General features: G+C 39.5%; 1 protein-coding gene across 1 annotated transcript in view; it reads left to right on the top strand.

Annotated features, from left to right (window-relative positions):
• Positions 1–26,999, top strand: part of LOC150108907 (muscle calcium channel subunit alpha-1-like) — a 1,617,925-nt gene that overhangs the window by 930,318 nt on the left and 660,608 nt on the right. Inside the window, exon 25 of the mRNA XM_090414483.1 lies at positions 23,221–23,308. Within this exon, the coding sequence (XP_090270609.1) occupies positions 23,221–23,308 (88 nt within the window). The remainder of the gene's footprint in view (positions 1–23,220; positions 23,309–26,999) is intronic.

The following is a 26,999-nucleotide window of genomic DNA, read 5'->3' as shown; positions in this document are numbered from 1 at the left end:
AGCTTTATATTCATATACACTCACTGCAGTTGACCTAATGTTAATGTGTGCTGTCTTGTCAAATGTCTTTCTAAATTCCAGCAATAACATGATATAGCTATTTCTTGACCCAACTCTCCTGTCACTTTACTATTAAAAAAAAAAATAATAAATTACTAAGACAAGATCTGTCATTACCAATCTATTCAGTTTTGAAACCTGTTCCCAGGTTTTGAATCTAAATGGGATTGATATAGAAATTGTGCAATGGGATGTTAAAATGCATGTACATAAATGCCAGGAGTGTCAGAAATAAAGATGAGGAGTTTTGGGTATTATTCAGCTTGACTTGGCCAAAATTGTTGGCATTAGTGAGACCTGGTTGACAGAGAATGATGTACTCACCGCACTTTCACGTGGTCACAATTTCGCCCTAGCTCCTAAAAGGATACCTGCTGAAGAAATCATGATCCAAATAGAGCGTGGAATTCGCAACCTGCCTAACCATATCGCCAACAACGTGAGACTGGATGTAATCGGTGTTCTCACTAAAGCCAAACCTCCAAAATCCAACTTATCCAAAAACGAATATACAGCCCTACAAAAATTAAAAAACAACAAAAAAATAGTAATCACCAAAGCTGATAAGGGAAGCGCCACTGTGGTACTCAATCAAAAAGACTACAAAGGTAAGCTAAATTCTTTAATACGAGACCGTACTACTTACCTCCCCATTGAATATAATCCGACCAGCTCTCAGATTAGAACTATCCACAGACTCCTTAAGAAAGTCACTTCTTGGCCTGTGGAAGTCACCAACAAACTTAAACCTTATAACTCTAGACCCCCCCGATTATATGGACTCCCAAAAATACATAAACAAAATGTGCCATTGCATCCCATAGTGGATGGCATTGATTCCCCCACATATAAATTAGCCAAACATTTAGCCAAAACGCTCACACACTACACTGGCAACACACCATCACACATAAAAAACTCGGCCCACTTTAAAGCCAGTATAGAAAACCTCACACTCCAACACACTGACATAATGGTCAGTTTTGACGTCTCCTCCCTATTCACTAATGTCCCACTCAAAGAAACCCTCGAGCTCATCCAAGCCAAGTTTCCTCCCGATATCTCAGCCCTATTTCAGTTCACAATGAACTCAGGCTATTTCGTTTGGCAAGGAAAGTTTTACAAACAGATAGAGGGGACAGCCATGGGTTCACCACTTTCCCCACCCTTGGCCAATTTCTTTATGGAGACATTTGAAGAGAAAGCCTTAAACTCCACCCCCACAAAAACCCACTATTTGGCTTCATTATGTGGATGATGTGTTTGCTATTTGGCCACATGGCTCAGACACACTCCACTCCTTCCTAACACACTTAAACAACCAACATCCCAGAGTCCAGTTCACCTTAGAAAAAGAGGAAAACAACACCCTCCCCTTCCTAGACACTTTAATCACCTGCCAGCTTGATGGATCTTTGGTTTTCTCTGTTTACAGAAAACCCACCCACACTGGCAGATACATTCACCAGCAATCCCACCCCCCCCCTTCACAACAATATGGGGTGATAAAAACACTATATAACAGGGCAAAATTAATCTGCTCAGATGACAAGGCCCTGACTATGGAACTAAACCACATCCTCAACACTTTCTTAGCCAATGGCTATAACCCCAAAAAAATCCAAAAAATACTAAAACTTGTAAACCACAACCCCCCTCCCCGCCTCCACAATAAAGACTACACCAAGTCTATCACCATCCCCTACATCCAGGGCACCTCTGAAAAAATAACTAATATCCTCAAAAAATATGACCTTACTTCTTGTTACAGACCATATAAAAAGTTGGCATCCCTTATCCGCTCTACCAAAGACCAACCACTTCCCCTAGACCTACCTGGTGTATACCAGGTCCCTTGCAGCTGCAAATTGTCCTACTTTGGCCAAACAGGCAGAACAACAAATATCAGGATTTCAGAACACCAAGACTACATCCGGTTTCACCAGTACAGCCGCTCTGGGCTGGCAGACCATGCCTTAGATACCCACCATAAAATTCGTTGGAAGAAAACAAAAATAATCCATCGCAGCAAGTTTAAATATGAAAGATTATTCAAAGAATCTTCAGCAGCTCTAAAAAACGTTCCTAACCTCAACAAATTTGGGTGCATGAAACTGCCCCAAATTTGGGAGACTTTCATTATGAGAACTTCAGCCCACCTGCCAAGACTACCAAATTAGCCCGCAAGAGGGCACCATTAGGACTTTAGGAACAAAATTAGTTTCTTACTTTCTTCCTCATTTGCTTTGTTAGTTCCTTAGTGCACATACCATATCTTTATGTTCCTGAAGATGGCAGTGTGACATTGCCGAAATATAGAAGTGATTCATTAAAGTTATCTTTAATTAATATACTTTATATGCGTTGTTAATTCCGTAAATTAATTACCAGTTATGTCTAACCAATGTATAAGTCTTACTACTAGAAAGAGAATGATGTAGTTTCAGAGATGGAATTTAACGGATATTGCATTTTCAGAGAGGATAGAGAATATAGGGAAGGAGGACAGGTATTACTCATGATAGCTAGAGTATTTCAACCAACAAAACTAAAAGTTAAAAAGGAATTTAGATCTGAGAGAGGAATGATTCATTTGAGGGTATCTGGTGTGAGATAGAGACCATAAGGACAATATATATCGCTGGTTGCTGTTATAGACCTCAAGATCAAAAGAAGATGTTGATGCTCTGCATTGGTATATCAGCACAATGAATGCAGGCAGAGCAGTTATCACAGTGACTGCAAGTAATGGGATATAAATTGGAAGCAGGAAAGGACACGTGGCAAGATAGAAATTTAATTTATATATTTAGTAAGGGGTAATTACCTGAAAAGGCAGCATGTGTTGGAGGGGACCAGAGGTTTGAGAGTGTTGGATCTGGTAATAACATTAAAAGATCTGTCCATAACTACAGTAGAAACTCTACCTAAAAATGATAGTGGATGGATTACCTTGCTGGATGAAGATGGGAATTGGGTGACCAAAGCAGACAACATATTTGAACTGTGTTTAATGATTACTTGATTTGAGTATTTCATTCTGATACAGTTGGCTATATTCCTAGAAAGATAATGAGTGATGAAGTGTTAGCAGGGAAGGAATATGATGTGTTCTGAATACTGAGTATGCTAAATGTTAATAAGGCAGGGAGGCAAAATGGAATTTCACCACATGTTTTACGGAAATTTGCCATGGAACTTACTGTACCATTAGCCTGGATGTTTAATGAAAGTGTTGCAGTGGGACTGGAGAGTGGAAGGAGGGTAAAATACTGCTTTTGCATAATGATGGCAGTTGAATGGAAGTATCAAACTATAGGCCGTTTTTTTATTTCTTCTGTAGTTGTTAAGATTTTGGAGAAATTGGTAAGAGCTCATATAAGGAATTGGGTACATGAGGGCTATAATATTTATGCAGGTCAGCATAGATTTGTTAAAGGGCACTCTTGTTTTAATAATCTGGTAACCTTTTACAATAGAATAACAGGAGCGATTGATGATGGTTAAGCATGTACTTTTTTTTTTTTCCAAAGACACTTGACAGGGTGCAACATGACAAGTTGGTTCTTAAGTTGCAGCATATGGGTTTGGATATCAGGTTAGTTGATTGGATTGGCGATTGACTCTCTGGTAGATATCAGAAAGTTATATGTGGGGGAAACAATATCAGGGAGTAGGAATATTACAAGTGGAGTTCTACAGTGTTCAGCCTTAGGACTATTTCTGTTCAATCTTTATGTCATTGATATTGTCACAGCACTACAGGAAATATGTTCAGTTGTTTGCAGATTATATGAAACTTGGGAGGGTTATTAGTAATAATGCTGATGTTTTTACTCTTCAAGAGGATTTGAATAGGCTGGAAAGGTGGACAAATAAATGTGGATGTCAGTATTTTGAATTTTGAAATGTAAGATTTTAAAATTTGGAATCCACAGATGAGTTATTTCATACTCACTTGGTATGGTTATACTGGAAAAGGTGGAGGAAGCAAGGGATGCTGTGGTGATTGTGGGTAGAAATTTGAAATTCCAAAGACATATTGCAAAGAGAATTGCTATAATTTTGAGGCAGACATGGATTTACAAGAGCTAAAATTGTGGTGATTCCATTGAATAAGGCTTTGATCGAACCACATCTGGATTTCTGTGATTAGATCTGGTCATCGAAATTTGATAGAGATGAAGTAACTTTGGAAAGGGTGCAGAGACAGATAACAAAAGTGATATCAGTACTGTACAATGTTGATTATGAAGACAGACAAAAGGCATGCAGACTGCAGAATTTAGTGGATAGAAGACAATGGGAGATGTGATAATGATATTTAAACTATTGAGGCTGTTATTATTATCGTGTTAACAGTGAGGAGATTTTTCATATGGTAGAACAAGGGGCTATCCCTGGAAGTTGCAGAAGGGACTGGTGAGTAAAAGGGTATTAAGTAAGTTGTTTTCTGCATGGAGAGTGGTGGGAGCATAAAATGCATCACCTTAGAGACATGTACAGTACATGTCTGTACAGAATGTACAGACAGTGAATTAGTATAAGGAGTGGTATGAGAGATTTTGTGTTAACTGGTGTTGATCTCTGAGGATATGTATAAGTGTATAAGGACCTAAAATTCAAAAATCTTCAAAAAAAAAAAAAAAAAATGAAATTCAAAATTTAAAATATAAGGACCTAAACTCAATGGAAGTAGAGATACCAGTTCAATGTTGCAAAATGTAAGATTTTAAAACTAGAAAAAACAAAGATGGGATGTAGAATTTACTCTTGGTGGGGATATATTGTTGGAGGTGGAGGAAATAAATCTTGGGATAATGGTGGATAAGGATCAAAAATTTAGAAGATAAATTCCAAAATTGTGAGGACAACACAACAAATTCTGGGAATGATGGGGAAGACACTGACTTGCCCACTAGTCCATATAAGGCCTTAATCAGGCAATATATGAACTACTGGGCACAGATTTGGTCACCTGGTTTTCGAACGGATGAAGAGATGTTGAAGAAGGTCCAGAGATGATCAACTAAGGCAATTTACAGAGTCTAAATGGATAGGAGAAGGAGGAGGGGTGATATGATAGAGACATGAAAGTTGATAAGAGGTTGTTATAGGATCAATGTTAAAGAGGTTTTTTCATATAATGGTGGGAGATCAGTGGAGAATAAGAGGACATCCCCGGAAGCTGCATGAAAGGGTGTGAAGAAGGGAGTGAGAAGCAGGTTTTTTGCATGCAGAATTGTGAATGATTGGAATTCCTTGCCTCAGAGTATGGTGTCTGCAGAGAATTTGAATGTGATTAAGGCAAGGTATGATGAGCTGTGTGTATGACAATAGGACTTCCTAGATAAGTCTTTGTCTCCATGGGGTCTTAGGATAATAATAATTTAGGGGCACTCTGTGAAGAACTATAGTATATAAGAAAACTATATATACTATAGTTCTTCTACTATAGTAGATGTTGTGGCTTTATAAGAAAAGACTTGGTGAACAGTTAAGTGAGCAGATTGTTAGTACAGTTCTCTAAAGAGTAAAGTCTAAAGGTGGGCGATTATAATAGTCTTAGATATCAACTTTGGGCAGTTCCATGGAGGGCAGAAGTGGAAAGATGGGACATAATTAGTGCTTGGGAAATTGTGAAGGAATATTTCTTAGCAGCAACAGTAAACTGTATTCCATGAGTGAAGAAGAGGACACAATTTGGTGTAAAGTGATGACAAAAAAATATCAAAAGGAACTGCAGGTGAAACAGAGGTTATGGAAGAGATATAATAATAAGGGTGGAGAGCAGATGCATGAAGAATATAATGGGGGGGGGGGGGGTGGGGGGGGGGGGGGGTGGGGGGGGGGGGGGGTGGGGGGGGGGGGGGGTGGGGGGGGGGGGGGGTGGGGGGGGGGGGGGGTGGGGGGGGGGGGGGGTGGGGGGGGGGGGGGGTGGGGGGGGGGGGGGGTGGGGGGGGGGGGGGGTGGGGGGGGGGGGGGGTGGGGGGGGGGGGGGGTGGGGGGGGGGGGGGGTGGGGGGGGGGGGGGGTGGGGGGGGGGGGGGGTGGGGGGGGGGGGGGGTGGGGGGGGGGGGGGGTGGGGGGGGGGGGGGGTGGGGGGGGGGGGGGGTGGGGGGGGGGGGGGGTGGGGGGGGGGGGGGGTGGGGGGGGGGGGGGGTGGGGGGGGGGGGGGGTGGGGGGGGGGGGGGGTGGGGGGGGGGGGGGGTGGGGGGGGGGGGGGGTGGGGGGGGGGGGGGGTGGGGGGGGGGGGGGGTGGGGGGGGGGGGGGGTGGGGGGGGGGGGGGGTGGGGGGGGGGGGGGGTGGGGACTTAATAGTAAGCTTTGACATCACTTCACTATTCACAGATGTACCACTAATAGAAACCCTCAATCTACTGAAGTCACACTTCCCCCCTGATATATTTGAACTATTCAAATTCACAATACATGCAGGATATTTCACATGGAAAGGGAAAATATACAAACAAATTGATGGGACAGCCATGGGCTCCCCCCTTTCTCCCCCCCTAGCCAACTTTTACATAGAACACCTGGAAAAACAAGCAATCAATACAGCCACTCTCAAACCAACACTTTGGCTACGCTATGTTGATGATGTGCTTGCCATTTGGCCACATGGCCCTGAGACATTGAAAACATTCCTAGCACATTTAAATAGCCAACACCCAAAAATCCACTTTACTATGGAACCGGAAGCCAACAACTGTCTGCCCTTCCTGGATACACTCATTACACGTCTCCCAGATGGTTCCTTATCATTTTCAGTTTTCAGAAAACCCACACATACAGGCAGATACTTACACAAACAATCACACCATCATCCTTCTCAACAATATGGCATTTTAAAAACGCTAACCCATAGAGCGAGAGCAATCTGTTCAAATGACAAGGCTCTTACTGCTGAACTGACTCACTTACGCCACACCTTCTTGGCCAACGGCTACAATCCACAAAAAATAAACAAAATACTAAACACTCCTAAGAAACCCCTCCCACCATCCACCACAGAGAACTACAACAAAACAGTCACCATCCCTTACATTAAAGGCACATCCGAAAAGATCTCAAGAATTCTCATTAAACATAAACTACGCACTACATTCAGACCATGTAGCAAATTAGCCACCCTCATCCGCTCACCCAAGGACAGCATTCCTCCTTTATCACATCCAGGAGTCTACCAAGTACCCTGCTCATGCAATCAAGCCTACTACGGTCAAACAGGAAGAACTGTGAATATCCGCATCAGCGAACATAAACGATACGTCCGGAAATATCATTATGGGAAGTCGGGCCTAGCAGACCATGCTCTGGATACCCCTGCACACAGGATCAACTGGAAAAACACAAAAGTACTACACAGAAACCCATATAAATCAGAGAGATTGTTCTTAGAGGCGACAGAAGCCCTAAAACACACCCCAAATCTCAACAAATATGGCTGTATTAACTTGCCGAAGAGATCTGGGAGACAGTCATATTAAGGAAAAACTAGCACTTTTCTAGGACTCTAGCAATATATGATAGCGTTTTTTTTTTTTTTTTTTTTTTTTTTTTTTCAGATAGAGGGCGCCAAAATCAGGACTCTAGTCTTTGTGTTGCTGCTACAATTTTGTTAATGTACACCATGTTGTTTTAGTCTCGCGTATTGTGACAAACAGTGTTTTTGTGCTCTGAAGATGCTGGTTATAATACCAGCGAAATATCAGCATCAAGTGAATAAATTAATTATTTACTTAGTTTCTGTGTTCTATTATACCGTTAAAATAATAAACAACATGTTCGACGAACACATAAGTCTGTCCACACGTGGAAGTAAAAAAAATGACTTTCTTGAGTTTTTGAGGGATAACTACCTCAGACAGTATGTAACAGAGGGCACACGAGGATTAAGGGTCTTGGATTTGGTCATCTCACCAGAGGATGTAATTATAAATGAGGTGTCAAATCATCCACCCATCGTCGAGGGTGACCATGAGGTGAATACCTGGGTGGTTGCCAGCAGTGCGAGGATCCCTGTGAGAAAAGGGTATATGTGGAACTACAAGAACTCAGGAGACAGCTTGCGGGTGTAGCGTGGAATGAGGAGTCAGCTGGACAAGTGATCAATGCAGCTTGGGGGATTTTCAAAAACTATCTAGTAGATGCAGTGTCTAAATGTATTCCAAGGCTGAGAAGGTTAAATAAAGTAGGTGTGAGATGGATGAATAAAGAGATTAAGCATGTGATACAGAGAAAAAGGGCATTGTGGAGGCAGCATAAGAGAAGTGGAAATAACCAATTCTATGAGGTCTACAAAGAGCAGGCAAGGAGGGTGACTTGGTTGGTGAGAGTAGCTAAAGAGAGGTATGAACAGCAGTTAGCTAATGAAGCCAAAAAGAATCCTAGGGAGTTCTTTCGATATGTAGCCAGCAAAAGAAAGAATAATTATGGAAGGATGACACTGATTGGAGAAAATGGTATAAAGACAGCTGTTACAGAATGCATGGTGGAGATACTTAATGAGCAGTTCATAAAGATCTTTCAATCTTGTGAATGTGACTTCATGGAGAGATTGAGAGCTGTTGATTATGGAGAGGAGAGACTGACTGTAAGTGAGCAAGAGGTGTTTGGGGAGTTGAGTAAACTAGATGTAAATAAGGCTGTGGGACTTGATAATATATCACCACATATTCTGAAGGAATGTTCCAGGAAGTTGACACCTGCCTTGACATATTTTTTTAATATGAGTCTTGCACTTGGTCAAGTTTCTAAGGAGTGGAAGGAGGGCAAGAATGTGCCACTTCATAAAGAGGTGATCGAACTCAAGCATCAAACTATAGGCCTAACTGTGTGTCAGGTGTTGTGGTTAAGTTGTTGGAGAAGATTGTGAGAACTAGGATCCAGAGTTGGGTTGGCAACAATGGTATTTTTGATGGACAGCAGGGATTTGCTAAAGGGTCATCATGTTTTAGTAATCTATTTACTTATTACAATAAAATGACTGCTTCCTTGAACAGAGGAGAAGGATACACAGTAATATACTTGGATTTCACAAAGTCTTTTGATAGAGTACCTCATAGATAAGTTGACAGTCAAACTAGAGCAGATGGGGTTGGATATTAGATTAGTGCATTGGATTGGAGACTGGCTAGCTGATAGGTATCAACAAGTTATGTATGAGGGTGCGATATAAAGAAAAAGGAAAGTCACTAGTGGAGTGCCTCAGGGTCTGTTTTAGGACCATTACTGGTTAGCTTGTATATTAATGATATTGACGAAGATTTGGATGGAGATATTCAGTTGTTTGCAGATGATACAAAGTTGGGACGAACCATAAAGAGTAGTGAAGATGTTGTGGCCTTAAAAGAAGACTTGAATAAATTGAGTGATTGGGCATGGAAATGGGAATGTGAAGTCAATGTTGCAAAATGTAAGGTTTTAAAATTTGGAAAACAAAGATGGGATGCAGAATTTATGCTTGGTGAGAATATATTGTTGGAGGTAGAGGAAATAAGAGATCTGGGGGTGATAGTGGATAAGGATCTAAAATTTAGGGGACACATCACCAAAATTGTGAAGACAACACAAAGGCTTCTGGGAATGATGTGGAGGACACTGACATGTAGAATTTGGTAGATTCTTGTTCCGTTGCATAAGGCTTTGATTAGGTCGCACATGGACTATTGTGCCCAGATTTGGTCACCGGGTTTTCAGAAGGATGAAGAGATGTTGGAAAAAGTCCAAAGGTGACCGACTAAGGTAGTTTCTGACCAGTGGAATGTCGAGTATGAGGAAAGATTGAGAAGATGTAATTTGCAGAGTCTGGTGGACAGGAGGAAGAGGGGAGATATGACAGAGACCTACAGGTTGGTAAGAGGTTGTTATAGGATCAATGGTGGAGAAGTTCTACAGAGAATAGTTGGAGATCAGGTGAGATCTAGAGGTCATCCCTGGAAACTGTATAAAGAGGGTGTGAGTAGGGGAGTGAGAGGCAGGTTTTTTCGTGCAGAGTTGTGAATGATTGGAATGCCTTTTCTGAGAGTGTGGTATCTGCAAGGAGTTTGAGTGTGTTTAAGGCACGGTATGATGAGTTGTGTGTGTGATAGAAGGGCCTCCCAGATGAGTCTTTGACTCCATGAAGTCTTGGGGTTGTAGTGGTAATAATAATAATACTGAGAAGGATGCTGACCTGCATTCCATTGTATAAGATCCTGATCAGACCACACTTAGGCTGTTGTTCTCAAATTTGGTCCCCAAGATTTGAAGGGGATAAATTAACTGTGGAAAGGTTACAGAGGATTATTATAAAGATGGTTTCAGGACTGTACAATGTTAGTTATGAGGATCGGCTGAGGGAATGTGGACTGCAGAGTTTGGTAGATAGAAGAAGGAGAGGTGATATGATTGAGACTTTTAAACTGTTGAAAGGTAGTTACAGGGTTGACACTGGGGAGTTCTTTTGCTTGGTGGAACAGCAGCAAGGAACAATGACAAGCGGCCATCCCTGGAAGTTGCAAAACAAAGCTGTCAGCAAGAGGGTGAAGAATGGTTTCTTTGCATGGAGGGTGGATGAACCGTGGAATGCATTGCCTGATAGAGTGGTGAGAGCAGGAATGGTCAAGGAGTGGTATGATAGACTTTGTGTTTCCTAGGAAGGACCTTCCACAATGAGTCAAAAGACTGTCTTGGGAGGCCTGAATAATAATAATAATAATAATTTTGGAAGCAAAGACAAGATTTCATGCATAAAATTGGTGGTGATATATGGGAGTAATAGCAAATTATTATCTAAAATTAAGTGCAAATAATCACCTTGCTCTTTAATGTAAGAGTAAATAGATTATCCAATCACAATCTCATATTATGAGATTTTAGTTGCATTTTATGATGCCTGCATCAAGCCACATATGGATTACTGTTCATAGATTTGGTAACCTGCAAAAAAAAAAAAAAAAAAAATGAAGTGATATTGAAAGTCGTCCATAAATAATAATTATTATTATTATTATTATTATTATTATTACGGGCAACTCCGGGGAGTCATTAGACTCATCGAGGGAGGCCCCAAATCATTTTCATCACAACTATTCGACATTCATACAGTATCTATCATACCTCGCCTTAAACTCATTCACTGTCACAGCATTCACCACAGACTCAGGGAGCGCATTCCACTCATTCACTACTCTAAAAGTAAAGAATCCAGCTCTAACACCTTTACTAACCACACTTTTGCCCAGTTTCCATGGATGTCCCCTAGTCCTCCCACAACCAGCCCTGTTCTCAAAAATATCTTCTGAATTAATTTTATAGAAACCCTTCAGTAATTTGAATGTCTCAATCATATCTCCCCTCCTCCGCCTATCAACCAATTTTTGCAACCCACAAATCCTCAACCTGTTCTCATACGGTTCATTCCACAGACCTGCTATCATCTTGGTCACTCACCTCTGGATCCTCTCCACCTCCTCCACATCAAGAAGAAACCTAGGTGACCAAATCTGGGCACAGTAGTCGAGATGAGGTCTTATCAAGGCTCGATACAGAGGAACAATAACCTGCTTGTCTCTGCTTGTCAACGTATTCTTCAGCAACCAAGTGATTTGATGAGCTGATTTAGCCACTTTTGCAATGTGTCCCCTAAATTTCAATTCCTTATCCACCAACACTCCTAAATCTCGTGCCTCATCAATTTCCTGGAGCACGGTTCCACCAATGCAGTAAACTGCCTCCAATCTTTTCACACCAAAATGCATAACCTTACATTTTGCCACATTAAATTGACATCCATTCTCCCTAGCCCAGACCTCCAATCTATCCAAATCATCCTGCAAAATTTTGACGTCATCTGCATTCACTATTGCCCTACCCAACTTCGCATCATCCGCAAACAATTGAACTGTTCCTCTCAGATCCTTTCCTATATCATTTATGAACAAATTAAACAGCAGTGGTCCAAGAACAGATCCTTGTGGTACACCACTAGTCACAGGCCGTCTTGTGGACTCTACTCCTGAGTAAACCACTCTCTGATATCTCTCCGTCAACCACCCTCCCATCCATCTCACCAACCCTATGTCCGTTCCCATATGCTGCAATTTACTGATTAGAATTCCATGTGGTATCCTGTCAAAGGCCTTAGCAAGGTCCAGTAGAATCACTGTAAACCCATTACCCTTATCCAGTTCAGCCGTCACTGTGTTATAATACGTGAGCAAGTTACTGAGGCATGACCTACCCTTCACAAAACCATGCTGTCCCCGATACAGTATCCCATTTTCTTCTATCCAATCTTGTATTTTCCTCTTGACTATTTTCTCTAAGACCTTGATAATGATTCCTGTTATGCTGATTGGCCGGTAATTTTCAACAGCAGCCTTGGAACCACCTTTGTGCAGTGGAACTATTTTCCCCTCTTTCCACCCCCTTGGGACTGACCCAGTCCTGAGGCTCAAATTAAACAAAATGGTCAAGGGCACTGACAATTCTTTGGCCGCTTCACGTACGACACGAGCTGGTATACCATCCAATCCCACAGATGTATTGACATTGAGGTTCTGTAATAGACTAGTTACCTCTACTTCATTCATCACAATTCCAGTATAAGCTGTTGGTTCTTCCATTTCCGCAAATTCACCACCTGGATGATATACTCTTGCAAAGTGCTCGCTCAGTAATTCCACAACATCGACTGATTCGGTTACCTCCCTACCCTCAGCATTTTTTAAGATCATTCTACCATGAGCATTTTTCCTTTTACTTGCAACATATTGAAAAAACTGTTTGGGATTCTCTTTAGCCTGCATGGCCAATTTCCTTTCGTAATCTGCTTTTGCTTTTCTTACCACCCTTGTTACCATCCTGGCTTGAGCTTTATACTGTTCATGCACCTGATGATCACCCTTCTCCTTAAATTCCCTCCACAATTGTTTCTTTTTTTGCAGCTCAAGCTTAATAGTGTTATTCATCCATTTAACCCCTACCTGATTTATTATTCGGACTCTTGGTATACAGTCAACCATTGCCTCCTGCAAACAGTTCTTAACCACCTCCCATGCACTATCAACATCCAGCCCTTGCAGTTTTACATGCCATGGCATTGAGCCAAGCACACACCTAAGCTTGTCATACTTAGCAGCCCGGTAATTCCACATGTACCCTGTCTTAATTGTAAATTCGACTCCTTTAGCCACCTCCCAAGTCATGACCTTATGGTCACTCTCACCAATTGGTGGCAACATGGTCATGTTCGTTACAGCTACATTCTCAGTTGCAATTACTAGGTCCAGCACTCTTTGCCCCCTGGTATTTTCCAATACATGTTGCCGTAGATAGTTGTCCCTTAATAACTGCATAAAATCCAATTCCTTCCTCCCATTTGCCCTCTCCTCTTTCCAGTCAATGTTACCATAATTGAAATCACCCATCATAATTACCCTCCTTCCACTCATTTCTTCTATTTGCTTATGCATACTATCCCCACCATCCACTCCATCACCCGGCCTATAGCAGCACCCAATTGTATATTTTTTTCTGCTAGATTCTATCTCACACCAAACAGCCTCAAATGTGCTTTTTTCCCCATCCTGCAGTTCAACTTCTATATTTGATTTATTCCATAATTGATTAGGTTTCCATAATTGATTATTCCATAATTGATTAGGGTTCTTTCTGATATCTTAAATGTTGGTTATGAAGAAAAATCAGGAAATGCAAATTGTTGATATCAGGAAGGGAAAATGTGATGGAGGCATATAAGATGTAAGTTTTTCTTTTAAGGTTACATGGTGATCAGCATTCATATTTCCGAATTTAGAAACACAAAACACACGTATTGAAATGATTATTTTACTTATTATTAATAAAATAACACTTGACATTTCAACCCCTGTATTGAGGTCATCATCAGAAGGATACATGTGTATAGGAAACAAAGCTATGTGCTCTTGCACTCGAATAAAAGTAAATTAAATCTACGTTGTTAATTAATCTTGTTCTTAGCCTGCCCTCTAGGGATAAAAAATAAAATAAAAAATAAAATAAAATAAAAATAAAATGAAATAAATTAAATAAATATATAAAAATTTTAAAAAATAATAAAAAATAAAAAAATAAATAAAAAATAATTAATAAATAAATTTAATATAAAACTACAATAAACTCTGCTAAAGACCTCCTGTACTAAGATTACTAAGATTCTTCTGGATTTGTACAGTTCAGATTGTTATACTACAACTTTCTTCTGGACTTGTACAGTTCAAGTTGCTATTGAAAGGTAAGGAGAAAAAAAAAAAAACTTCACCAAGTCTTCTTGTAGTAAGAGTTTTCTTTGGTTTGTTCTAGTTGCTATAAAGGTTGCAAATGGGTCCTCCACATCCTTGGAATGGTTAGACCATCATTTTTGTTCAGATTTGTTCACATAATCCAAATCTCAACAAAAACAATGGTCTAACCATTCCAAGGTTGTGGAGGACCCGTTTATAATGTTTTATAGCAAGCAAGAGCAAGCCAAAGAAAACTGTCACTACAAGAAGACTTGGTGAAGTTTTTTTTTTCCCTTAACTTTCAATAGCAACTCGAACTGTACAAATCCAGAAGAATCTTAATAATCTTAGTACAGGAGGACTTTAGCAGAGTTTATCGTAGTTTTTTTATTTAATTTATTTATTCATTATTTATTTTAATTTTTTTTAAATTTTATTTTTATTATTATATATATTGTTGTGTCAAAAAAAGTGATGAGTCATCCCTTTTCTGACCCAACATAAGGTAAATATCTGAAGGGATGGATAAGGACATACTTATGCCTCCAGATGGAAAATGTGCTTATTTGTGACCTAGAACATGTATATATTCAGTTTGTAAATATTAAGTAATGTTAAAGAAGCCCATATACCGAATAGGGAATGTTTGTAAATTATTTAAGATAGAAAATCATGTAAAGTTGCCAAAAAGATGTGTATAAGCTAATACAAGTTTTAGGCATGTCAAAGACAGTTCGGAGCCGCTGTAACCAATCGGCTGCCACCGTATGCATGACGACACCACCGAGTGAGGGTGCTGTTTTGTGGTATATAGGTTTTGGCGGGGATTTAAATCGCTTTCTTCTCTTTTTTGTCGGTTCCTGGTTTCCTGAGTGGAGAGCTGAGTAACTGTGGAAACTTGCCGCCATGCGTAGCAAGAATTTCCCCATGCTATATGTGCCACGTGGATCAAAGCTGTAGCTATAATGCATCCAGAGTTCTAGAAGAAAGGGCTGCTGGTGAATTAACGCCAGTGTATAAGTCAGTGAAAGAGTGCTCCTTTTCGAGTAGAATAAAAGAATAGCGGAGACGCCAATAAAGAAAATACGGTGAGGAGATCCGAGAATCCAGATAAGAGGGTCCTAAATCTACCAGATAAAGCAAGAAGGGTAAGCTGAAACCCTTTTGTATTAAGTTAGAGTAACCGTGGAGGAAGGAGAAACTGAACGTTGAGAAAACAGCCAATTTCCGTGTTGTGTTTAAGGAACTGTCTACATTTGGACATTTTGTCTACACCTAAGGAATAAGAGGCATCTTAGGCTTAAGCCGAATAGGAAACCGAGGCTTCGGACTGTTTGTGTCGAGAGAAGGAAATTAATGTCATTATGTTAAAAATTCAATTTGAAAGCTAGCTAAAATTCTGGGGGGGAGACAAAGTTTGAATATAAGAAAGGATGTTATCTCATGAAATCTGTGCCAGAATCTTAGAATAAACCTGTATATATATGTATTTTATATGTGTGATTGTAATGGGTAATTTAGCATAAATTAACAGAGTCTGAGAATAGATATATAAGGGAGTGTAAGATTTTGTCAGTATAAGAAATTATAGTGTAGAACCTTTTTTTGGATGTGTTAATTTAAGAAAAGGGAGGGAACTCAGACGCTTTTAGAATTGAAGGCTTAACTAAAATGTATCTCTATGTTTGTGTCAAAATAAATGTATTTCTTATGTGTAAACCAAATGAGTTTGTCATGTTTCTGTGGATTGAATTACTGCTTGGAAAATACGAACCGTGTATTAGAGGGAAATCCATTAGTAACTAAAGAAACGGGACCACGACTGCAAACTTCATGATCCCTGCATTTTTCTTTCTTAGTAATCTAGGATAGTATATCAGAATTCCGTTGCTGGCTGGCGCAGTCATAAAATAATATAAATTTGTCGGCAAACGAAATAACTGATAAGTACATAAATTAAGATAAAGGCTAACAGAATATATAAAAATAAATAGCTAAAACCAAGAAGAAGAAAAAGAAAGACATAACAATGGCGCAGTAGTCGACAGGATGTGCTAAAAAAATTTAATTTGCACAACAAGCTGGTCTCAATCCCAGAAACAGAACTCAGTAGCGAAAAGTATAGTAGTGAAATTAATTGTTTGAATTTTAAACAAAGTGTTAATCTAAGAGCGTAAGTATGTCTCTACCTGAGATAGCCGAGGTGTGCGACACAGAATTTTTTAGAACAATGAACCCTAAACAAATATGCCTCAGATTTTCAGAGGAGGGTAATGATGACATAGAATCCTTTCTTAGCCATATGGAAAGACTAAAAAGGGCAGCAAATTGGAGTGATCCGCAACTCTTAACATTAATACGCAGTGGACTAGAGGGGAAAGCAAAGAAAGCATTGCACTCTCACCAAACACTAAACAGAGCAGTAAAACTTAAAGACTTTAAAGAGGCCCTAATATCAAAATTTAACAAAAGGAGAGGAATTGAACAAACACTTAATAAATTCTTCAAATGCATACAAAAAAAAGGGGGAAAGGGTAACCAATTTCTTTAACAGACTAGCCAAACTGGCCCATGATATAAAAACCTTTACACAAGACAAAGAACATATTGAATGGCTCCCCTTACAACAATTCAGAACAGGTATCTTACCTGAATTGCAGGAGAGCATACACAAAAAGGAAATAAAAGCCTTGAAGAGTGCTGTGCAGCCGCCAGTGAGAAAGAAGAAATAATAGCAATCATTGCCCAATCCTCTGAATACAGAGAAATGATAACCGAAGAAAGGCACAGTGGAAGGAATGAAAGTCATGTGACCATACACCACCAAATACAGAGTACCAACACCACTGAAACAAGCCTTGAAGGAAACCTCACCCTTGTCCAGGGCAACATAGAGGGAACACAATGTGAATTTCTCCTTGACACAGGAGCACACATATCTCTCATCCCACACAACCTATACAAAAAGCTTGACATGTCCCATAACAAAACACTTATTCCCCTCCAAACAACTCACAAAATAATGGGAATAGCAAAGGTCGAGCTGCAATCCTCCACTAAATTGAGAGCAAGGTTATCCATCCCTTGCTTCCCCATTGATGTCACCCATGACATAATAATCCTACCAGAGATACCTGATGACACCAGTAATCAAGTCATTTTGGGACTAGACTTCCTAAAGTTAAACCAGTTCGCCTGCAACTTTGGGACCCAGTCAATATCTCTGTGTGGAAAGACCCACCACCCCAAAACCAACCCTTGCAAAACATCGCACGAAAATAAGTCACTTGAGACTAATTTGATATCCGCTAGGGAGTCTGAAGAGAAGCAGATCACTTACAAGGAGAGGATGATGAGCAAATCCATAAGTAACCACAGCTCTAAACAAAATATAGAAGAGATAAGACAATTTTTTGACACAGCTTACAAATTGTACCCCGGAGTCTTTACTGAGGGAATAAGCACCCTCACCTGTACTAATGCCGTAGAACACGCTGTTCAAATAACTTCGACCTCACCAGTACACATAGAACAATACCCAACCCCCCTCAAACACGCAAACAAATTAGAAAAGCTCATGGAAGAATATGAGAAGGCAGGCATGATTGAAAAGTCTGTTTCCCGTTGGAACAGCCCATTCATACTAGTCGACAAAACAAACAGTGACCTAAGATTTGTTCTTGATCTAAGAGAAGTGAACAAAGTCACGAAACCCATTGATTTCCCACTGTGTACTATAGAAGAGCTACTGTTTGGCCTGGAAGGGGCAAAGGTCTTCTCAAAACTTGACCTGAATTCTGGGTACTACCAAATTCCCCTCAAGAAGGAAGACAGACAATATTTCGTCTTCACCACGAAGTGGCAAAAGTACCAACTCTGTCGGCTTCCCCAAGGGGCCCGAAACTCGGGTATGAGCTTCCAATGCCTCATGAATGGTGTGCTGGTGGGACTTTTGGGCAGAGGCGTTCTATGCTTCCGAGACGACCTACTGATATATTCCACCACCATGAAAGAGCACAATGAGATCTTACTAAACGTACTAAACAGATTAGACAAAGTCAAGTTCTCCCTAAAATGCTCAAAATGCTATTTCTTCCGTGACAAAGTAGAATACCTCGGACACATGATCACCGGGGACGGGATACACCCTCATGTAACAACGTGAATGCCATTTTAGATGTAAAACCCCCCTCCACAATCAGGCAGGTTAGGCGGTATCTGAGGATGGTGAATTTTTACCGAAGTTCATTCCCCAATGCTCTGAGATAATGAGGCCCATAGTGAGCCTGACCAGGAAGGGAACCAAGTTTGCCTGGAAGATAGAGCAGCAGGAAGCATTCCATGCATTAAACAAGGCACTGACTACTGCCCCAGTTCTCATTCATCCAAAACTAAGGGAAACCTTCTATCTTGCGGCCGATGCATCCAAAGACACTATTGGGGCCGTACTCAAGCAAAAGGAACAGGATTCGTTCAAACCTGCTGCGTTTATTAGCAGGAAACTAGCCCCTTCGGAAAAAAATTACTCTGTCATTGAGAGGGAAGCTTTGGCCATCATATACAGCCTCAGTAAATTCTGCCACCTATTGTTAGGGCAAGACATCGTCCTCAGATCCGACCACAAACCTCCGTCCTTCATGTCATCCATGAAGGATAAAAATCAGAGAATAGTGCTCTGGGCTTTGGAAATGCAGGAATACAGAATGGAGGTCAGCTACATACCCGGAAAGGCTAACGTAGTAGCCGATTACCTGTCCCAGTCACTGACACCCTAACCTGGAGAGAATCATAGCCACATCAATGAAACCACCCAACGGATTGCTGTCATCCAAGAATCTCAGAGAAGGGAAGCACCCGAGAAGTGATGTCAGACCTGGGAAAAATTTGACATCATTCAGGCACAGAAGGCCGACCCGGTATGGGGACCAGTTTACAAGAAATTGGTAAGTGAAAGAGGCAGCTACCAGGAAAGGGGAACCGGTGACGACATGTTCATTGACAGTGACGGTCTCCTGATATCTAGACAAGGCATCACCAGGAGATGGAAGGAGAAGATAGTTGTGCCCGAAGCGATGATTCCTTGGGTGCTGCACACACTCCATGATAATAAATTAGCAGGGCACCAGGGAGTACATAGAACCTTAAAGAGGGTGACGGATAGATACCTCTGGAAGGGAATGAGACGCGACGTGGAAGCATACGTCCTCTCTTGTAACATCTGTCAGAGGAACTCCCCAATCACTGGTAAGGCCCCTATTCAGCCGTTCCCTCTCCCCTCGCGCCCTTTCCAGACCGTGGCCATGGATATTGTGGGACCACTCCCCACCGTGTCAAGAGGGAACAGATACATCCTGGTCATCATAGACATATTTTCCAGGTTCCCTGAGGCCGTAGCTATGAAGGATCAAATGGCCAAAACCATAGCAAACATGCTATTTGAAATGATCTTCTCAAGATACGGGACACCTGAGACCCTACTATCAGATCAGGGCACCAACTTCACAGCTGAGGTGATCCTACAGCTGTGCAACTCCCTAGGGATAAAAAAGATCTTTACCACACCATATCACCCCCAAGCGAATGGCATGTGTGAAAGGATGAACCGCACTCTGAAACTCACCCTAGCAAAACTAGCAGAAGAACAGATATCAGAGTGGGATGTTCGGTTAGCTCACATCCTCTTCGCATGCAGGACTGCCCTTCACTCAGCTACCAGGGAAGCGCCTGCCGTAATACTGTACGGGTTTGAGCCCCTCTTCCCAAATGTATTCAGGAGCTCCAGGGCAGAAACAGGCTTTCCCGACATAGATGAATGCTTAAATAACCTCATAAGAGACAACAAGTTAGCGTATAATTCAGTAGCAGAAACCAGTGAAGGGTGCTCTCTCCACGCAAGATTGTATGCAAACAAGCTCAAGAAAACCAAGGACTTGAAGGAAGGAAGCTTGGTTCTAATGGACCAAGGTTTTAAAGGAAAGGGAAAAGGGGGGAAGTTCGGTAAGAGTGCAATTGGACCGTTTGAGATAATTGAGAGAATAACGCCTGTAACTTTCAGAGTCAAAGAAACCAGCCCTCATGGTAAGATCACCATTGTACATGCTGATCGCCTGAAACCATACAAAACTAGGCCAGCAAGACTAGTCTGCTTTGGTGATTCCTTAGAGAGAATCTTAGGAAATGCAAGAAGCATGAGGGGCCAGAACAGACATAGGCCCAGAGAAAACTCCCATCCAAACTCGTCCCGCAGCAAGGTGCAACCAAAGGAAAACGGAGGTCACAAAACAAGGAAGGAGGAATTCTCCCAAGACGAGTACTCCCCATTCTTCGTGAGACATAGGGAAGCCCCAGGTATTACTGGTGGTAATAACATTAATCAGGGGAATCATGATGGGTTAGCTGAGCCAAGTGAACAACCGACACACAGATACATGCTTAGGCAAGGAGGCCAACCTTTTCCCAGAGAAAGGAGAGGGATGTTGCTAAAGGAAATTTTCTCGTAATTTAGTTAAGAAAAAATTTTAATTAAAGGGGGGGGCCTTTGTTGTGTCGAAAAAAAAGTGATGAGTCATCCCTTTTCTGACCCAACATAAGGTAAACGTCTGAAGGGATGGATAAGGACACTCCAGATGGAAAATGTGCTTATTTGTGACCTAGAACATGTATATATTCAGTTTGTAAATATTAAGTAATGTTAAAGAAGCCCATATACCGAATAGGGAATGTTTGTAAATTATTTAAGATAGAAAATCATGTAAAGTTGCCAAAAAGATGTGTATAAGCTAATACAAGTTTTAGGCATGTCAAAGACAGTTCGGAGCCGCTGTAACCAATCGGCTGCCGCCGTATGCATGACGACACCACCGAGTGAGGGTGCTGTTTTGTGGTATATAGGTTTTGGCGGGGATTTGAATCACTTTCTTCTCTTTTTTGTCGGTTCCTGGTTTCCTGAGCGGAGAGCTGAGTAGCTGTGGAAACTTGCCGCCCTGCGTAGCAAGAATTTCCCCCTTGCTATATGTGCCACGTGGATCAAAGCTGTAGCTATAATGCATCCAGAGTTCTAGAAGAAAGGGCCGCTGGTGAATTAACGCCAGTGTATAAGTCAGTGAAAGAGTGCTCCTTTTCGAGTAGAATAAAAGAATAGCGGAGATGCCAATAAAGAAAATACGGTGAGGAGATCCGAGAATCCAGATAAGAGGGTCCTAAATCTACCAGATAAAGCAAGAAGGGTAAGCTGAAACCCTTTTGTATTAAGTTAGAGTAACCGTGGAGGAAGGAGAAACTGAACGTTGAGAAAACAGCCAATTTCCGTGTTGTGTTTAAGGAACTGTCTACATTTGGACATTTTGTCTACACCTAAGGAATAAGAGGCATCTTAGGCTTAAGCCGAATAGGAAACCGAGGCTTCGGACTGTTTGTGTCGAGAGAAGGAAATTAATGTCATTATGTTAAAAATTCAATTTGAAAGCTAGCTAAAATTCTGGGGGGGAGACAAAGTTTGAATATAAGAAAGGATGTTATCTCATGAAATCTGTGCCAGAATCTTAGAATAAGCCTGTATATATATGTATTTTATATGTGTGATTGTAATGGGTAATTTAGCATAAATTAACAGAGTCTGAGAATAGATATATAAGGGAGTGTAAGATTTTGTCAGTATAAGAAATTATAGTGTAGAACCTTTTTTTGGATGTGTTAATTTAAGAAAAGGGAGGGAACTCAGACTCTTTTAGAATTGAAGGTTTAACTAAAATGTATCTCTATGTTTGTGTCAAAATAAATGTATTTCTTATGTGTAAACCAAATGAATTTGATATGTTTCTGTGGATTGAATTACTGCTTGGAAAATCACGAACCGTGTATTAGAGGGAAATCCATTAGTAACTAAAGAAACGGGACCACGACTGCAAACTTCATGATCCCTGCATTTTTCTTTCTTAATAATCTAGGATAGTATATCAGAATTCCGTTGCTGGCTGGCGCAGTCATAAAATAATATAAATTTGTCGGCAAATGAAATAACTGATAAGTACATAAATTAAGATAAAGGCTAACAGAATATATAAAAATAAATAACTAAAACTAAGAAGAAGAAAAAGAAAGACATAACAGTATATATATTTTTATTATTTATTTATTTATTTTTATTTTTTATTTATTTTTAATTTTTTTATTTTTTTTTATCACTAAAGGTAAGGCTAAGAAAAGATTAATTAACAACATAGATTTAATTTACCTTTATAGAGTGCAAGAGCATGTAGCTTGGTTTCCTATACACACATGTATCCTTCTGATGATGACCTCAATACAGGGGTCGAAACGTCAAGTGTTAATTTATTAATAATAAGTAAAATAATCATTTCAACACGTGTTTTGTGTCCCTAAATTCAGAAATATGAATATAAGATGTAAGTTGGTGAGAGTTATTACCAGATTAATGTGGTAGAGGTTTATCATAGAATGGAGTAGACAGGACATGAACAAGAGGCCATTCCTGGAAGCTGGTCATTATTTAAGGAGGGTGTGATTGTGTGTGGGGGGAGAGAGATACAAACAGTATGGTTTGTATATATAGAGAGAGAGAAAGTTGGGGAAATTCAATGTTTTGCATTTATGGCACAGTTCGATGAGCTATGTGTATAATTGTGGGACTTACCACAATGGGTCTTTTGACTCCAATGGTTTATCGATGATGATAGTAATAATAATAATAATAATAATAATAATATAAAATCCATTTATGTTGTCTTCAAGGTAAACAAAAATTTTCAGTTTGTTGTTCAGTGTAATGTTGTTTACAATCAAAATTTCTCATCAAATGTTGAGAATAAAGAAATGTTTTTGTTATTAGTATCATTATCTAAATTGATTTTATCTTTTAGGATAAATGATTTAAAAAATTTTAATTTCAGCAATGAAACCTTTTCTGTGGTGAAAATATTACGTGTTTTACGGGTATTGCGCCCACTCCGAGCCATTAACCGTGCCAAAGGACTGAAGGTCTGTATTCTTTAATTGTTCCTTTATAAATTACAAATAAAATAAAATAAAATAAAAAATATAAAAATAATATTTTTATATTTTTATATTTTATATTTATTTTATTAGTAATTTTTTAAAATCCACAATAAACATAAAATGATTAGAAATAAGATGAGCTGATTTCATTATATAAATTTGTTTTAAAAAAATTACAGTAATTTTAATTCTGCTGGTAACTTTCTTTCTAGAAAAAGTATAGTATATCTTGATATGGAGAAAATTTCTTAACAAAATAGTTATCATCTCCAGATGAGTGCTAGTATTTATGGTTTTAAGTCATCTTGATGTTGTGTTTTAATTTTTTTTTTTCCAGGGAAATGCATTACAAGTTGGATTTAAGAGTGAGAGTTTGTTCTATAGTTGATGAGCAAACATTTTGCATGAATAGATAATTGTCAGTGGTAGTAGAGAAAATGTACACGTGCTTATTTTTAATGAAATTAAGCAAATAATATATATATATAGAGAGAGAGAGATGTTTCTCAGCATTCCACAGCTCTTATACAATTTCAAATGTTGACCTATCATTCTCTCACTCTCTCTCTCTTTACTCTATGTTTAATTCTTTCATGTTAATTTTGTAAAATACCCTCACCAGATTAGATGTGTCTATCACAATAAACTTTCTACTAAAGTATGGAATTTTCATTTCCTGAACTGCTTCATAAAACCGACATTTCACAGTGTTCTTATGTTAATAGTAAGTTACTCATCATTGGCACTCTCCATAGTTTCATCTTCAATGGAAACCACATGAACAATTTTGTGCTAATAAGCCATTTTTAGTCTAATCAAGACTTTATACAAGAGAACACCTATCTCCTTGCTCTGCTTGTTGGCATTCTCCTTATCAGAGAAGAAACATATTCTATAGTCTTCCTGACTCCATTGAACCCATTCATCTTCATACTTCTGTTGATTATAAATCCAAGAATTTTTTGGAGAGAATTTTTTTCATTTTTGTGTGTCTAAAGATATTTGGTGAATTTCTTAGATTTGTAATGTTGCTGAAACATAAGTATTTTTTTTTTTTTAATTTTTGATAATAATAATACCGAATTAACTTACTGTAGTTATTTATTTTATAAGTGTGTGTGATAGACTGTGTTATTTTAATTTAAGTAAAATGTGTATATTTCTTAAAGTATATATTGCTCATATGATGCCAGTGTATAGTAGAGCAATGGCAGCTAAGCCATCTTTGTTTTGTGAGCTAAATTTGCATGAGTGATTTTGTCAGGTGTAAAATTTGTGAGGCTGCATCCATCGCAACATTGAATATTGAAAGAAGGGTGAAAACTTTTGCTCTCCTGCCACAAATATTTTGTGGAAGGAGAGGCAGAATGCCAAAGGATTAATTAAACTGAGAAGTTAATAAAAAGCAAAAGGTCTGAAGAAAAAAAGAATGTATGAATAGATAAGGGAAAGTGCATAATTCTGTGATAAGTTTATGACAAAATCTTGTTTCTCTGGTGCAAAAATTAATATTATTAGTGATCCTGTTAGAATGCAAAAAGGTTAGGTGAAAGAATGGATTGTTTTGGTTGGCACCAGTGGCCTGAGATGAGAAGTATTGTATGAGAGAGGATGTGAAAGAGTTATTGGAATAAGTGAAAAAGAAGAGTGAGAGGGTGAAGTTTGTAGTTCTGCTACCATGCTATGGTAAGGGCAAACCAAGAAGGAGGGTGATGATAGTTAATGATTCAAAACACAGGTTGTGCAGAAGGAATAATGTGGAGTTTGTGGACCTGTCTGAGTTTGAATCATGAAAAGATTTGTATAATGCTAATGGATATCATCTTCTATATCTTCTGATCCCAATGATCTTTGGTCAGGCAGAGGCTATCAACACTCCCATTTCTACTTCTGTATACCAGATACTCCTGGCATTCGAATAAAGAAACATCAACACGTTGTCGGTGTTTCTATACCTATATCATTCTATATCATTCCTTCCAAACTCCATTGGATTTTACATTATACCACATTTTCCTTCTTCTCCCAATTGATTACTATCTCAAGAAGTTACCCCTGCTGCCATCCACCCTGATAATTCTAGTTTGCACTAACATGGTCACTTGCCCAGAGAATAACATTCTCGTCAAATGACCCTGTTCTTCCTCATTCAATGCAGACTGTCTCTCACATACAGTTCTCTTCTATCCTCAGATGCACTCCAGGCATCCACATAATCTCTTTTGACATACACAAACTCTCTCTTTTGACACATTCTGGCTATCATACCATTCATTATTGACTCTCTTCTACTCAGCTCTGCATTTATCATGCCTGGGTATCACACTCACTATCTTCCCTCTCTCGTTCTTCTGCTGTACAACCTCAAGGTATTAACCTCAGATCTCTCATCATCCGATTCACACTGCCTCTATGCTCATTTGTACCATCATCACAATCATCTCATCCACTCTTTCACCTTGTTTAATTGTTGTAGTCACACTGTCATTCCTCCAGGTAAACCCTCCTTTGGCATTCTATTTTGCTCACTTTGCTCAAACTGTATCTTACTCTTATTTGCTTCACATTCATTCTTTCCAATCTCCTAATCTCTTCTTTTACATTTCTGAACTCATTCCTCATATGTTCTACTTCATCTCTCAATGCATCTCTCTCTCTCTCTCTCTCTCTCTCTGCATCCTACTCTCAATCGATATTCATCCACCCAATCAGTATCATCTTCCAAACTTACTACTTTCCCTAATTTTATATTCTTATTCACATGATGCTCATCTTCCTCACCCTTAATCACACTAATCTCTCTCTTGGTTGGCATTTACTCATTTCAGACATAACACACCATGCCTAACATGCATTACAGACCATAATATACTATGCACCAAACATATCATTGGCTACTTCAGGTCTCCAGTAAGCAGCACAGTGGCATTTAATTGGGCAATGAAGGCCATCTACTATTTATAGGTAGATGTACTCTTTTAAACTGCATTCCTTTCTTTTCATGATCATTGCTCATATCTTCTCTTTACACTGTTATACCTGGGCAATGCATTGACTTCATGTCTTTTACTCTCCTCACTATCCTCCAGATATCCATTAATTTTCTCATCTGTGAAGCACCTCATGCAACTTCTTATTCACCATACTTCTCATAATGGAATCCTAATACAACGCTGTTCTTAAATCATTCATGTGCTCTGCTTCAGTGTATTGTATTTCAGTGATCTAATAGTATGATAGTGAGTATGCCTGTTGGTCATACTCACTATCATAATAGTCATGCTTGCTTTCTCAGCATCAGTCTTGCTTACTTCTGTAGTGGAACTCATGGCCTCTTGTTTTTCCTTCTATCTATTATCACTCCCATTCTTGCATTCTACACTTCTTCAACCCTTTGTTCAGAATTGTTTACTCCTTGTCTTGTACTCTCATTCAGAGAAACATCATAGCCTATTAGAATGTCATACTGTCTGTATACCTATACTTGATCAGATCTGGTTTACATCCTATCCACTTACTCATCTTCTACTTTTCCTCATGCTTACACATTACACTGACAGAAATGTACCATCTTAAAAAAAATCCATATCATTAATTATTGTTGAATCTCTATAATTTGCTAAAACTTGTGTCCACCACTTTTTTAATAAAATACAGAGTTTGATTTAATAAT

Source organism: Typopeltis vanoorti, chromosome 2, assembly GCF_054136105.1.
Source record: "Typopeltis vanoorti isolate ZY-2024b chromosome 2, IOZ_Tvanoo_1.0, whole genome shotgun sequence".
NCBI classification, from domain to species: Eukaryota; Metazoa; Arthropoda; class Arachnida; order Uropygi; family Thelyphonidae; genus Typopeltis; species Typopeltis vanoorti.
The sequence above is the reverse complement of the archived record's forward strand: the minus strand, read 5'-3'. Positions and strand labels throughout refer to the sequence as shown.